Here is a 15,486-nt window from a genome sequence, read left to right on the forward strand (position 1 = left end):
GCTACATGTTTAATACGGTTACAGGCCCAGTGTTCGAATCGTACAGCCGAGAAAGTCGAATCTCTCAAATCACTAGCTTTCTATGTTCATCGCTCTGTCCGCCTACATAGTTGTCGTGCCGGCGACGACGGAGAGTCAGTTTGCCTCTACCTCATTGCCTTATAACGGTGCGATCGTTGTGGCCAAAAAAACGACGTAGCGGCGTTTTGCGTCCGCGTTTCCGAGGAATCGTTGGCACCGTCGGTACCGTCACTTTACATGTCATGTTGTGAAGTCCAGTGCGTGCAAATTGGCCCACTCTCATACTGTCATCTTCTCTCTTCCTCTCTCGACAGTGCAATGGAGGTCAATAAAAGTTATTATTCGTCACGGCTTATTGCCCAACGCAGCCGATAGGAAACATACATCTTTGATGACTCCGTCGTGAAGAAGAAAACACACGTACCAGTAAGAGATGGATATCATGGTGAGAAGCCACGAACACTGTAGGAAGGGGGTTGTTCGGTACCTAATCTACGTTGACTATCGACGGGTCCGTGAACAACGTGAGTAAGGAAGTAAAGAATGACATCGTGGAAGAATGCAAAAGAGGGGACGAGAAGAAGAAGAATAGATAAAAGGAAGGCGTACACAAGCGACGAGTGGAGTAAGGGATCTGGAAAGGGGCAGCTAGCGTTTAGAGATCGGCAGGCAAGGGGAAAATGTTGGCCTTGATACCAAAGTCAGCCAGGCGCTTGATGATGAAGTTGATCGAGGTGACGAAGATACAGTCAGAGTCCTCAGTGACTCCGTCTCTGCCAGTGAGTATTCCGCAAACCCTGCCCTTGCCGTCGACGACCACAGAGCCAGAGTCACCAGGTTTTGAGAACGGGCCGGATCTGGAGTTGCGAGGCAACACGCCCACCTCCTTCGACATCTCACCGGGCTTGTTTTTGGAGTATTCACGAGTGAAGGCACGGATTGTGTTCAACCGGCCGACGGTGAGGTTGGAAGTGGCACCGTTCTTCAAAACCATAGTGACCGGGTCGGTGTCCTTGTCCTTGGTCTTCGGGTCCAGCTTGAACATCTCCTGGTCAGAGACAGTTCCGAAAAATCGTAGGAGACGGTCATGGGGGTAATTGAATGAACTTGGGTTGGCAGGGTGGGGGTACATCCAGACCATGAGCTCGTCATACCCAACATAGCCAAGGTCGATGGCATTGCCGATAAAGTTGAATTTTGATATCATGGAAGGGTGTATTTCAATCACTGCCCAATCATCTGTGAATCCATCCGCACCGTGATTGAAAGTGAGTGGTGGCGACAAAGTAACGTGGCCGATGACGCGTTTCTCTTTGTCCTCCCAGTCCATTGTAACTGTGGCGAGCAGCTCCTTGAAGGCTGTGATGACCTTCTCCGCCTCCTCCCGCTCCGCGATAACATCATCCTCGTCCTCCAATTTCTCAGTAGCCTCCAATTCCCTGTTGATTTGTTCGATCTTCATCCTGCTGAGACGGATAATGGACTCTAAAGAGTCGCATCGAGCCTTAAAGGCGGCATCACCCATCAACATGACCTTCCTTCTGGCCGCACCACTGCCCTCATGGAATTTGTAGAGTTTGTTCTCCTCCTTGTCGGGGTGGAAGAGGACGTGCCTCGCTGTGAGGAGGTAGAGGATGCCGGGGTTGGTAGAGTCGATGAAGAAGAGGCCTCCAGTGCCCTCGAAGTTGGACGTCTTGGCGTTACATATTGGGATTCCAACAGTAGTTGAGAAGGGCTCGCGGAGAATGGCGGCGGGATCGGTGCGGATGGCAGGCTTGTACATTGCAGCACGCTGGTACTTGGATTCGCAAACCAAGATGTGAACATCTTCAATCTGGTTTTGGAGAAGGATAGATCGGCAATCGACGGCCACCTCGATACCAGTCTTGGAAGAGAGTGTGTCAGGGTTGATGCCTATCATGATGAAGGCGGGAGGGGAAGGCTTGCCGGCTACGCCGATACGGAGGGGGTTCAGAATCGTGAACTGCACCTCCTTCCTGAGCAGGTAATCAACCATGGCAGGAGCGACAGTGTCCTCCCAAACCTCACTGAGGCAGTGCGGACCGAGAGGGTCAGCTCTTTTCGTTCGAGATACGCTTCGAGACCCGTGGGCTTCATCCATATGTCGGTGCTTGAGCGAGCGATAAAGCGAGGCTTGGAATAGAGGCCGTGAAGGTAATTTTTGGCCTCGACTTCGGACGGAATGTGCGGAGCATTGGTGGGTTGGTTACTAACAGAGTAATTGAACATGCTGATGAAGATAGCGGGGTTGACGTCTCGATGCGAGTTAGAGTATACCACTGGGTGGTCACAACACTAAAGGGGGGAAATACGAAAGAGATAATGAGAACGGGGAGACACTCAAAGAAAAAAAGGGGCGCACTTGATTCAGCGGATTGAAGACAATTTGAAACAGAAGCAAGTGACAAAGCGGTTGCTGTCCCGAAGTTTGTGTTGCCAAGTTATGCTCTACCGTCTCTGAACGCACTTGTAAAGCAAGCTTTCGCCTTGCGTATCCATGGTCGACAGAGGTGGCTCGGAGAAAGAGTGTTCGAAGAAGACATCTAACCACGTAGTCCAAGATCAACCAGAGTAGTGTCCATGGCCTGAGAAATCAAAATATCGGCATCACGTGCGGGACGGAAAGTGCAGCACCTGGCACTGGCAGGCTACTATAGTACCGAGACGACAAGAACGCCACGGTCACCGACGTCCAGACAAGAGCAAGACGACGGTGAAGAAGTAGACTGAAGATGGTTTTTTCCTAGATAGAAGACCCCTCGGTGTGTCCAACCAATGCGGCTTTTTTCAAGTATGTTCTGGAAACTTAAAATGTTCAACAGGAACTAGATTCAGCTCCCTGGCATTCTCGACCTGTAGGAACGTTCGCGTTCTCAGAAATGTATTATCCTGCTTCGACGTGTTGAAAGACTCTGCTCGGATGAAACTCATGGACAGAGTTGTTAGAAGAGTTTGAGAAGCGCTTGGAATTAGCTTTCAAATAAGTCAACTTCGAAACGAGCTCTAATTCTGATCTACGAAACGGGAACACAGTGAGTTGGCCTCATGTTCTCCAGAATGTACTCATAACGATTCGCTCTTTAGTTTTCTCCCGCATCTCGACGAGGACATTTATCTTGACTGCAGTGACATCGGCTTAAAACCGAGAAAACGAACGGGCCTATCATCGTTATCCTGCCCTCGCGTTTTACTAGAGAAGATGCGCATGCTTCTTACTGGAGTTTCGAACCCGTAGTCAATACCGGTGTTCCTAGTCCTACCAACACCACGTTACTTTTCTGATAAACCGACGTAATGGATGAAATTGCTCTTAGGCCCCCTTAGCGATGTAGTCCAGCGCCTCCTTACACTTTCGACTCAGAAACCCATCACCACTTTGCCTCTCATACAATCTCTTCCACACGACAACTCTTCATGTCTATCGCGTACTTCTTGCTCGGAAACAGCAAGAGAACTAGCTAAAATCGCTCAAGCACAACTATTCACGTGGGCGTGCAAATATCTTTGCCACTGCACCGAAGGGAAAGGATGTCCATATCCTTGGCGTACTCCATAGCTCTGTGAAGGAAGCTCGGGTTGCATCATGGACTTGCTCATATTGAGCACCACGTACATGCGGATGTGGGGGAGGCTATCATACTCGTCGCGGTCGCTGCTACTGTGATGATTTGATGGAGGTGACAATGTAGACATGGTGGAGGTCCGGTCAGGGACCGACAAAACTTGGACCTCGATCGTAGCTCATAATCGAAAACCCGATGACCATGACGAAACCTAACCCAATTTCGACTAGTACTTTGGACGATCGAGTATGGATACCAAGTAAACGTGAGTTCCTCGTCTTCCTTTCCTTCTGTAACTTTCATCAGCTTGATAGGTTAGACTCGAAGAAACACTCAAATTCGCTCGGAGCCGAGTTACCCTCCAGCCAACTTGCTCTGACTGGTTGAGGTCATGATCAAGTGGGTTTCGGCAAAACTGCGGAAAGCCGTCACTGAAGCGGTCGAGAGCCTCCCAGCTTTGAAAACCCGCCGGTGTAATGGTCAGAAAACCGTGGCTAGCGGTATCAAAGACCGGCTTCCCCAACGCCTTACGGATGCAGAAGGCTGAAGACAAGAGATATGAGATGCATTATACACGAACCGTAGCGGTTTCTCAACACGCTCTCGCTCGGCGTATGCTTATTAGGGAAGAGCCGAGTGCACAGTTGATAGGAGAGAATCAGCGATATATTACCACAGAAAGGTGTAACTACTGTAATTTTTTGGTCGCCGAAACTTTTTGCTCTTTCAACACCGTACGATTTACATATACCTGTCCAGCCTAGAAACAAAGTCGAGTATTTGAGCGAAAGTCGCAAAGTAAAAAAGTCTTATACCACGTACTTGGAGAGTTAGAATCGCGCCCAGGCAAATCACGACGATGACATTCGCCGCAGAAAGCACTCTCATCGCTTCAATCCTGTCAGATTCCGTTACAGAAGCAGCTACAGTCGTCCCGAGCATCGGTACAATTACAGTAATGTACACTGCCATTCCAAAGACATATATGCCTTAAACAAGCAAAGTTAGTTCGACCAGTAAACGTAGGGTTCAATTGGCGCACCCAGACTTGTTCCGTCAAAGAACATTGCACTATCGTCCCATTTGTGTAATTTGGATACCAAACCCAGCATTCCGACTCCCATCAATCCATGGAGTAAGGCCTGATTCCAAAGAAAGATGGTAAAGAAACGACCAAATAAACCAAAGGTACTGTGTTTCGGACCTTGATGGCAGGAGGTGCACTGTAGAATATCGTGTAGAATTGAAACCCGTCTTTAATATCTTCTTGCGAGAGTTCTCCCCATAACAAACGCCAGTCAACATTGAAACAGATGAATAAGATGCCTAGTGCAATGGTAAATCTCCTTAGTATTTGACGGAGACGAAGCACAAATCGTAGGACGCACCGAGGAAAAATGACACTGGAGAAAGAACAGCTGCTTGTCGAAAACTCATGTAAGATATTAAAGGGTAGAACGGCGTTGAGTGCCGGCCGACACGTCCCTCGCTTTGCGTTAACACAGCCACTGACATTCTTCACACATGCTTGTTCGATGTTGCTCTCGATGAACTCAACGTCTGTCTCGTTCTACCACAAGAAATTTGAGACCACTTCTTCAACATCTGCGCGTGAGCAGCAGTAGCCACGTGCATATTCTGGTGCAAGGATTAACCACATTGAAGCCGATGAACCATTTCCAGTCACAGTCTTGCCAGAATTCTCCCACCGGTACCTCTCAACTGATAGCCTCGACAATGCTATTTGCGACTGCATGCTCCTGAAGAGTTTCGGAAGCAGAAGTCAGTGATTGCGAGTTATTGGAAGGCGAGTACCTCACTGAATAATTTGGCGCAATGCGAGGCGGACACTGCACGAGGCAGAAACCCCGACGTGGGCACCAATTATATGCCCAATTACTACCATGTAATTGAACGCTAGGTGCTCCGGAGGATATACAGAGAGAATTCTCAAGTTACAACATCACCGAAATAAGTCACATTGGTGACTGAAGTACTGAAGCTCCCCTCCTGCTCTAATATCGGTGTCAGATTGCGCTGAACACTCCTAGGTCTTGGAATTCTTCATATGCCCATCTTCCGACGAGGTGCCTGGATTTAATTTGCAATTGTGGGTGGTTCAAGGCTTCGGTGGAAGGCTAGAACCTCACTCTCAATCTTCCTCAGTGTGGATTCTAATTCGGGGTATCCACCTTACATTCCCCCGGGAAAATAGTCCTCACAGAGCGCAATGGCCCTTCGAGGAATGACCTCAATCGTGCAACTGTTTCTCAGCTACTCATCCTCGCTAGAAGGAGGATTGAGCTTCACATCTTCGATAGCCTTGTCAGCGAGTCCTTCAAATGTTGCAGGCGCTGTGTTCCTTGGAGTCGTTTCGATTGTTCCGATCTTCTCCATCCCCCCTCTTGCGCGTTCCCGCCATCGGATATCTTTATTTCATCTTCAGAACGAAGAACCCGGCTTCATCTGAATCTCCCAGCACATGGGATAATCTGATGGATCTCGGGAACACGTCCCCACAGTATCCAGTCTGGCCCCCGGTCGTTTATAGTTGACGGGACTCTCAGGAAAAAGTTAAACCTCAAATATATATATCTCGAACTGGAGAATCTTGATTCTCTGCTTGAAGATCCCCTGCCACTTCGCCATAGAGATATATCCTCGGACGTTTTTTGCCGATTATATAATCCAGAGTATTCGAACCACCCGTCGATGACAGACCTGGCAATCATGAATCAGACTTCGCGTTCCTCTCCGTAATTTCATCCCTCACCGAATGGGTATAGTCGCTTGTGCTCGTCGCGATCAGTTCCGAGTCCATGAGGATTTCAAAATATGGAAACGGAGGAATCTGAAAAGCATCATGATGATAAGCAGAATGGAGGTGGCGCTGACGATCCTTCTATACAGATCTCAAGAGTCTGATAATGAATAAACAGAAAGGCTACGGGATACAGCATCAGTGGTGTCGGGGGTTTCTGCGTGCACGGCTAATTATGAAAATTATAGCCAAGAAACATTATGGTCAAGAAAAAGGACAAGCGAAACACAAAATCGAAAGTCTGATCGATGACTCCAGCGCTCGGCGAAGGTATCGAACGAATGAAATGAACCAAGAACATGAAGGCGAAAAAGGCAGACGGTAGAGTCAGATGCAAAACAAAGGATGAAGCAGTAGATGGTTGATATATAAATAGAGCGGATAATAGGAATATACGACTGAGTTGACGTGGCCTATTGGAAGCCAATGATCGGACATCGTATAGTGTCCAGACACTCTTTATATCCACTGGTGATGGATGCCACTGAACCGCGAGGTTGAGTACTTGGGAAACCAAGACGCGTCAGCCTCAGAGTCGCCCACCTCCGAAGAGTCGGAGTCGCTTGGCGACGAGACAAACCCTTGAAGGTAGCCGTTGTCTTCTTGGGGTCTTCGTAGGTGATAGGGATAAGGAAGGAGGGAAGGGCCTCGAGGAGCAAGAAGAGGGTCGGAAATAGAGGGAGCAGTTTGGTAAATAACGTCAGTAGAGATATTCGGACGGGCCTGTCCTGGCTTTGTAAAGCGACGAAGACGTTGGGAGCAGACGTCGAGGTGATGCTCATAGTGGCCAAATTGACGTCCCTGGGACGTCAGACTCTGGCTGTGGCGGGAAGGAATGACGGCGGGCGTAGGCTGAGGACATGAGGAGATGGATGTTTGAGCCAGCGCAGAAGTGAGAAAAGCGATACGTTCTGCCTGAAGTGCAGAAATGGAATCCCCGTTACCTTCAGCGTAAGGTAAACATGTCTGACAAACTTTCCTTCTCCTCCAATTCAAGTAGCTGCATTTTTTGCAAATCCAGTCGCCCGCTTGCTGATATTGAGATAATTCCAGTCAGTTAAATAGTCCTAGAATAAGTCTGAGGCTTACATGAGTGATCGGTCCACGGTTACCGGTGTTGACAATGGGAGGGTGAGTGATGTTAAGCAGGTTACCAGGACGGATTTGACCTGGTTCTGGAAGCGGTTCATTATCTGGCCAGTACATGATACAAGGGCTAAGGGGATCTGAAGAAATGTTTTGGATGCGACCACCGATAGCGAAAGCTCGACCCGAGGGAGTGAGAATGGAACGAGAAGGATTGTGTGTAGAGTGAAGATCATAGTGATTGATCCGCTCGAATTGGTTGTTTTGGAATTGAGGATTACTGGGAGAAGTGGGTTGAGAGACGAAGGTGCGAAGGGTTCCACATCCGAGCTGACTCGGATTTCTTCCAAAATTGTGCACAGAACACCTTGATTCGGGATATATCCAGTCTGCGACACGAAACGAACTGGGTGGATTGGTGGAAAGTTGGTGGCTCTGCATCTACAAGAACTTGACCTTAGATAGCAGGTGGAATGGGCCAATGGCTCTGACAAGGAATCCGGACAAGGCTATTTAATATCACAAAATAAGTAAGAAAAGCGAAATATAAAATTGTAAAATCGCTTGGAGGAAACCGCGGTGCGCGATCGTGCTGGTTGTGCTATTGATCTCAAACTCACCTCACTGACGCAAGGGAGCGAACCCCGACTCGGATGACACTGAGGGGGCCGGTAAGATTTGGGCGCTTCCGACGAGCATGCAAAGACCAGGCACAGAGTCCAGACTTCAAGCTTCAAGTTGGATGACATAGAATCCCGCCAGTACCATGGATGAGGTCGACAGTGTCGCCAGTTCCGACAAGGTGTGAGAGCGTTATGTGCAGTGACGGCAGCGCAAGGCGAGGTAGACCTATGTGTAAGACAGAGAGTTCGGTATTGCTTGAAGATCTTGTTATCGACGTTACCTGCTCCGAGTGCCCTCTTACAGGCGGGCGCAAACTTGGCGTCCGCGTCTTCCCCGCGGCAGCTTGGACTCCACCAACCAGGTGATCGGTCTTGACGACAACTTGACGATAACCACCTCAGGTTCCTTCCGTTTAGATGAAGAAGTTGACAATGATGTGAACATGTTGTGTCTGGAATGTCGCTGTGATCGAGGAAAGATATGAGTGGGGTAACTTGAATGTCTGTTGGGGGGTTATATCAGGTCGATGCCTACAAAAATGGCTCTGAGCATGAGTTCGGATGAATTTGAAAAAGCCGAGACCCTGACGTAATATTGTTATGGGCGCTTGGGCGAAGCTTACTCCTGGATTCTGTGACGGTGGTTGATCAGCGGTCAGCATTGGTAACCAGGCTCTGTGGTGACTCGTCATCTATAAGATTGATGTGTTCGATGAGCAGAAGAAAGAAACTTGGAATGCAACCGACTAAGAAACAACATAACGAGTCTATATCACATAGCGGAAGGAAAATCATGACGACGATGGTGTATATAGCGATGGTAAAAAGATTGATAAATATCCAGCGAGAGCAATGAAGAGTACACAACATGAAAAAGTCCATTCAACCAGGAAGAGAAAGTAAAACGCGTTGAAGTGTTTCCGAGTCCAAGGCTTTCAATTCCAAGCAAGCCTTTTGCATATCTGTGTCCGTAAGGGCAAAACGTACACGGTTGGCAAGCTGCTGGCCTGTTATACAGCTGTTAACAACTCCTGCAATCAAGCGCTGCTTCTGCACATTGATCAAGGGCTCAAGTTGTAAGGAAGGTGGAAGAGGGGCGAGGGCATCGAAGACTTCGGGGTGAGCGGGTGAATCGAAACTGAATGTGGTTGGGTCAATTCCGACCACTTCATTAGGAGCCGTGGGATCGATGAGATCCGGAAGTTGGTGGTGTTGGTAAAGCTGAGATAGATAGATACCAATAAAAGGAATGCACCCCGATGTCATCGTTTTGTTGCCTCTCCCTCTTGTAGGCTGATCTGTAGCACTCCCATTGACGACGGAAGAGACATGTGCACCCGAATCAATGGGCTTAGCGTCCAAAACCCTCTCGATGGCCTCACGCAGATACTGAAAACAATTCGTGTTGGCAATGAACAGTTTCAGGTCGCGGAATATTCGAGCGTCCCATTTTGATAAACGATTTATTGACCGGCGCATAGCCTGTGTCACCAATTTACTCTGCAGACCTGTTATGATCGCAACAACAGTGTTCAGGCTATTCCTGTGGTATGACCGCTACGACAGAATGGTTTGGAGTCAGGAATACACATTCAACCACAACAAGCGGCTATGACTCACCCACGCCACATGAAGTAGTTTCACGAACACCTGTATTCGTTCATTCGGATGAGTGAGTACAACTTCCGAAGTTGTGAAGTTGGCAACCAGATTGAACCTCGCTCGAATAGTGCCTAGAGCCCCAGTTCTCTCAGGCCAGCGGGATTCGGCTCTCCATCTCGCACAGTCGTTCATGAACGTTTTCCAATCCAATACTTCAATCTCCTCACAATTCATCCAATCACCAGCCAAGAACTCCTCAAAGCCAAGAGAGCAGAACAGGTCCCGATCAATCATGGCAAAGTGTTGCGCGATAATGACTGCTTTGGTATCCAATACGAACGAATGATGTGGTGGATTGACAAAGTTGGATTTGATGGAGATGGAGGGCCTGTTTGGTGTGAGAGGTGAAACTTCGGAACCGGGTACCCTACTTTGCAAAATCTCAATTGGGACAACGTCCTCAACGGCAGGTCTGGCATCAGAGGTTGTACGTGGAGGAGACGTAGGCCCTGGGGCTCTGACTGGATCAAGACCACCGTTGGCTTGCTTCACGCCTTGGTCTTCGGTTTGTGGCCCGATTATGGAGGGAATATCGTCATTCATGGCATCACCTCCATTCGGATGTTGCTCGAAAGTACTACCAGCGCTCTCGTCTTCGTCTTCGTCTTCCTCTTCGCATCTTGGTCCCTCGTCGGAGTCATAGTCTCCCGCGGCCAATTTCTCTCTTATGGTCCGAACCCATCCTTCGACCTTAGTCGCCTTTTCTTGTTGCTTCTGGGGGTTGATATGTCCTTCTAACCTCTTCAAAGCATCTTCAACATCACCGACCTCTTCGTCGTCTGTGAGAGAATCTACCAGCCGATTGAGCTGCCACTGTTGTATTCCTTTACCCAACCCTTGACCAGCATCGTCGACAACGACTGAAGACGTCGTCGAGCTTGCGGTTGTGGTGGACGCATACGAATCTCGCGATATGATACCCATCGAAGAGACGGTACTACGGTCATCATTGTTTACTTCCATAAGTCTCCTCGTAGGTAGCCTCCTTGGAGTTCGGTTTTGGTGCTGAAGGTGTTGAGGTCCTAGACCGGGCGGAAGGCCAGGTTCCTCGTTAGAAGACGAATCAGACAATTCATCGATCGAAACGACATCGAATTGCCGCGGGGAATGGAAGGCGGGGAACATCGCAGAAGCTCGGTTAGCTGAAAGGAGCTCGCCAAAGGATTCTGTGGAAGATGTGTGTGCTATGGAAATGAACGAGGTACGGGAGGATAAAGACATTGTGTCAAGTTCAGATGCAGGAGGTACTGTGGAAAGTTCGTGATCGGCGTCCTCATTGGGCAACGGGGGGGCTGGCTCTGCTTCTTCGAATGAAGTCGTCGTAGCAGCAGAAGAGGCGGATGGTTGCGATTCCTCTGCCGTCACTTCGAGTGACGTCGATGGAGTGGTAACGTTCATGGTATTTCTCGATGTTGACATCGCAGGTGCATCACCAATCGCATCGCGCTGTGGAGGGGGGTTCTGGTCAATGACCCTCAGATAACTCTCTATACCCCCTTGTACCTGCCACATATTCCTGTTTCCATGAGACCTCAGTTCCATCATACTCATCCCAATGGCGGCCAGACCTACGCCCTCTCCACTATATCCACCATACGCCGTCATTCTCGACATGGAGCGGTGACTGTTCAATACCCGCTTCCACCTCCCCACACTGCCGATAACCTTTGACAGTAAGTTACGATGAACAGGTAATGCCTGCGACGTCTCGATAAGACTGTCCATATCTGTGGTCGATGGGCTAGGAGCGAGATTTGTTCGTTGTAATATCGAAAGGGATGATAGAGGTAGACCTGTGGTAGTGATATGGAGACCCTTGGAACCATTAGACGTAGACGACGTGTCTGGGAGGAAGTCCAGATCAACATCTGAATCCTCTGAAGTACGCTGTTTCTTGAGCTCTCGTGCCGCCTCGGCGAATTTTTCACCAAGGAGATGTTCTTTCCCAAGGCTGGTTTCCGCGGGATCGGAAATTGGAAGAAAATTGGATGGATTCGTGGGAGATCTCGCTGGTGCCCCTTCAGCCCCTTCTTCCTGCTGAGCAGATGACTTTGACTTGCTTGGAGACAAAGGAACAAACATCCGTTTGCATTCTTTTGCCACTTTGCGGAGTTTCTTCACAATACTCTGTTTTCAGTTGAGCCATTAAGAGTCATGATCTTAACGGGACTTACTCTAAAGCACTCACCATCGCATCCGGATACTTCCCCAAGATGGGATCCTTCACCATTGCATTCAACCAGCTTGCCATGAGAACTCTCAACTCCCTGTTGTGCAAGAAATCCACAGAGAAGAACGTAGTGATCCAATACTGTAGCGCAACAAACGTCCTCAACCGGACAATTCGTTTCACTCGATCCTCCGTGCCAGCACCAGCCAACCCACTGGTATCATCCGTTAACGCCCAGTGGAACCTACAGATGAACAAATGTGCAAGGTCGACTGGACTGATATATGTCCGGTAAGTCAAGAAGAAGATTAATAGCTCATCGTAATTATACTCGCTCGTCACCTGAGCAAGCCATCTCTCGATCGTCGCTGCCAGTATCTGTTTCTTTTTCTTCTCCGTACCTTCCGGCTGGTGTGGTGGTGCCGAGAGGTGTGTAGAAGTGGTAAGCGTTGGTTCCGGATTGTCAGATGGGGTCACAGTAAATGTCGAGGATGCAGGTGTCGTTACCGGAAGAGGAATACCTTCAACAGCTCCAGCACCCGCGGTCCCGGAACCACTCCGGCTCCTAGCTTCCTTCTCTTTCTTCTTTATCTCTTTCATTGCCTTCCTCTTGCTCATACTTCCTCCCCTAGGTCTTCTGCCAGCGCTCTCACTACCGCCGTCCACACTCAAACTGCTTGCCCTACTAGCATTACTTCCGGCAGCTCCCGCCTGACTGATATTACTGTGAGCAACAATATCATCCTCATCTTCGTCATTACCATGCACCTCACCCCATATCACAAATCGTGGATCGTTCCTCGGTGCAGCACTTTCATCGTCTTCAAGCGACAACCGGATGACCCATTCGTCTTCTCCATCATCAGCATCATCGTCTCCATCCTCATCCTCCTCACTAAAAACATCCCGCGCCCGTTTCCGTTTCTCCAGCCTATCCAACAACGGTAATCCACGATACATTTGTAAAACATCAAACACATCAGTTGAGAACCGGCTGTGCATTGATGTTGTTGGGTGCGGTTGTGTTGGAAGTGGAGGAGGATTAGTGGACAGAGGTCTCGGTGTATGGGGAAGCTGGTCATCATGGTTAGAGGGTACTAAGAGCGTCTGAGAATCAAGTACTGTCGATGTTGCTGCCGAGGAATCTCCCTTCTCGACGTCCGCAGAGGCGTCAACGTCAACCTTGGGCATGTCCTGCTGCACCTCCTTCTGCAAATCCTCGCGCCTCCGCACCCTAATAGCAGAAGGCGGTCTAGGTGGAGTTTCGGCGTCTGATATCTCATCATCATCACTGTCATCATCAATGGTGAAATCTTCCCGATCCGCCTCTTCACCTTCATCGACCTTGCCAACACTTCTGGCGGCGGCATCTCTCAAATTGTCCGAAGACGACCGCCCTTGACGAGCGGTCATGACGGAATCCAATGATGGCTTCGTTCGCAGTATTGCACTTGCACCGACACGTAGGAATTCCGAAAAATCTGATTCTTCTCCCTCTTCTCCTTCTTCCTTCCCCTTCTCCAGAACACCCTTTCCCACCCCATTGCTGCCGCTCCCACGTTCAATCAGCACTTCCGGGACAGCCTGTTCTCCCCCACGAGCAGGAGACGAAGTTCCTCCAGTGATGTGCGTATCAAAATATGCACTCCAAAGCTCAAACTCTTCCCTCCCCTCCTGTTCACCATCAACGTCAGAATGGGCATCTGAGACGTATCCAGTATTGATGTTGCTGATGCCGATACTGGTGCCTCTACCAACATTGCTCACATACAAATCATCCTCAGGCACCTCAGCGCCAACCCCGGACCAACTCTGACTTTTCCGCCGTCTTTCCTCATTGCGGTTTATTGGATCGCCGACACCATACGCCGACGGCTCGGAACCGGAGGATTTGGTACCGACCGCGTTAGTATCCTGGGGAGAAAGAGAACCATTATTTGAAGACTTCCTTCTTCTTCCCCTCGACGGTTTCGGTCTCCATCGCGGTTCGAACGTGACATGATTTCCAAACGGTTTGACAATCAACTGTTGTGAAGAAGAAAACGCTCCCGGTAAGTGACCCATTTCCGATTTGGGGTAGGAGCTGTCGGTGGCCGTGCTTCCACTTCTCTGTAATCTCACGACACTGCCGGCGGTGAGTTCACCAAACTCTCCGATTCCGATTCCCACAGAAGCAGAACTAGACTGAGAAGAGACCGATGAAGGAGACATGTAGGAAATAGACGAAGCGCTCGAGTTGTTCCTATCGCGTCTGATCCCAAGATTAGAGATGGACCCTGAAGTAGAATTGGGATGAAAGTTCCAGTTCATGACTTCACCAAATACATCGCCTTTCTTAGTGAGCCGAGATTGTGATGCAGAATGATGATGGTGATTACTATTACGAGGCGGGCTTAGCGTGTTGTAATCGGACTGAGTCGAGGTTGATGGGGAAAGTGATGATGATGATGGTCCACCTGCGTACACGTATGGTCCAACAACAAGGGTGGAGCTGGTCGGATGTGGAGGTTGGTCGATAGCTGTTACGCTGAGTGAATACGTCCGGCCTCCAGCGAATCTCCTGCTAGGCATAGTTGAATGAGATGGAATGGCACCTGTTACCCTCTTCGGTGACGTGGTAGTCTGCTGCTGTTGTTGCATGTCTGGATTCGAGCGAGGTTTCCGGAGCTTGTTTTTTTTCGGATTGCTGGTTAAGAATGCACTCAAACGTGACTGACGCCGGCTTCTTGAGGAACGATGAGTGCCAGCGGAGGGAGTTGAAGGAGAAACATGACGGTGAGAGAACGAGGATGAAGCACGATTTATGATTTGGTCTTCAACAAAGTATCCCGCTGCAGCTGGAGCTGACATATCTTTATGTCTAAGGCACAAAGAGAGAGAAGAATAAGCCAGATTATATGTTGGTTACACCTGATGCAACTGACCCAATCCTGAACATTCTCTTCCCATGCTGATTGATAAACGCAGTGATAACATACGGCGACCGTACGCTGGGAGGGTTGACACCAAAGTGATTATCGTAACGTTTCTTCAGCTCCAGTGCTGCTGCACTAGAAGATGTCTCAACAAATGATCCATCAGCTACAAGAAATCACTGAGTCAGCCATGAATAATGAACTGAGTCTACGCATGACTCACGAGCAATCGAAATATCAGCTGAAGCGATTTCTGGCGGTAAACCTGTCGATATAGAGCTACCAGCTTCTTCATTTTCTGGGTAGGTAAACGAAGCCTTCGATGTCGTTGTCGATGGTGCGGGAATAGGAAGCAATTTCGGTGGTGAAGATGATGGTTGTGCCGTCGATGGAGGCGGCAACAGCGGTTCTTTTTCTTGTTGAGATGGCATGGCTTGGGGTGGATACAGAACTAAATCAAACAAAAGACGTGAAGAACATAATAAAGAGGAACCAGAAGAGAAACAATAGCGGAGTTCAAGCTCCTTGTCGTCGTAAACGGTGAAGGGGAAAACAAAAGAAGGAGGAGGACCATCACGTGCTTTTGTATAGGTCCTTTTACCAA

General features: G+C 49.1%; 4 protein-coding genes across 5 annotated transcripts; all 4 read right to left on the bottom strand.

Moving 5' to 3' along the window:
* Nucleotides 1–246: 246 nt before the first annotated feature.
* Nucleotides 247–2,575, bottom strand: E1B28_013663 (uncharacterized protein). 2 transcript variants are annotated; one of them, XM_043158833.1, is made up of 3 exons: nt 2,405–2,575; nt 1,969–2,337; nt 247–1,906 (listed from the first exon to the last, which is right to left on the bottom strand). In XM_043158833.1, the coding sequence occupies exon 3, from the start codon at nt 1,802–1,804 to the stop codon at nt 677–679; it is 1,128 nt and encodes a 375-aa protein (XP_043004188.1). In that variant the 5' UTR covers nt 1,805–1,906; nt 1,969–2,337; nt 2,405–2,575; the 3' UTR covers nt 247–676. The 2 variants fall into 2 exon arrangements, with proteins under 2 accessions (XP_043004188.1, XP_043004187.1); XM_043158832.1 differs by having other exon boundaries at nt 247–2,337.
* A 1,680-nt stretch (nt 2,576–4,255) lies between these two features.
* On the bottom strand, nt 4,256–5,068 carry E1B28_013664 (uncharacterized protein). Its single transcript, XM_043158834.1, has 5 exons — nt 4,994–5,068; nt 4,810–4,931; nt 4,648–4,747; nt 4,428–4,594; nt 4,256–4,365 (listed from the first exon to the last, which is right to left on the bottom strand). Exons 1-5 carry the CDS (start codon nt 5,040–5,042, stop codon nt 4,294–4,296), a joined length of 510 nt encoding a protein of 169 aa, XP_043004189.1. The 5' UTR covers nt 5,043–5,068; the 3' UTR covers nt 4,256–4,293.
* Nucleotides 5,069–6,885: 1,817 nt separating this feature from the next.
* Nucleotides 6,886–8,411, bottom strand: E1B28_013665 (uncharacterized protein; the record flags this gene model as incomplete). The annotated part of the gene is made up of 3 exons (XM_043158835.1): nt 8,133–8,411; nt 7,516–8,021; nt 6,886–7,458 (listed from the first exon to the last, which is right to left on the bottom strand). Exons 2-3 carry the CDS (start codon nt 7,951–7,953, stop codon nt 6,886–6,888), a joined length of 1,011 nt encoding a protein of 336 aa, XP_043004190.1. The 5' UTR covers nt 7,954–8,021; nt 8,133–8,411.
* Nucleotides 8,412–8,624: 213 nt separating this feature from the next.
* Nucleotides 8,625–15,450, bottom strand: E1B28_013666 (uncharacterized protein). Its single transcript, XM_043158836.1, has 6 exons — nt 15,106–15,450; nt 14,892–15,048; nt 11,986–14,827; nt 9,756–11,924; nt 8,719–9,692; nt 8,625–8,666 (listed from the first exon to the last, which is right to left on the bottom strand). The coding sequence occupies exons 1-5, from the start codon at nt 15,311–15,313 to the stop codon at nt 9,018–9,020; spliced, it is 6,051 nt and encodes a 2,016-aa protein (XP_043004191.1). The 5' UTR covers nt 15,314–15,450; the 3' UTR covers nt 8,625–8,666; nt 8,719–9,017.
* Nucleotides 15,451–15,486: the final 36 nt, after the last annotated feature.

This window comes from Marasmius oreades, chromosome 9, assembly GCF_018924745.1.
Source record: "Marasmius oreades isolate 03SP1 chromosome 9, whole genome shotgun sequence".
Classification (NCBI taxonomy): Eukaryota; Fungi; Basidiomycota; class Agaricomycetes; order Agaricales; family Marasmiaceae; genus Marasmius; species Marasmius oreades.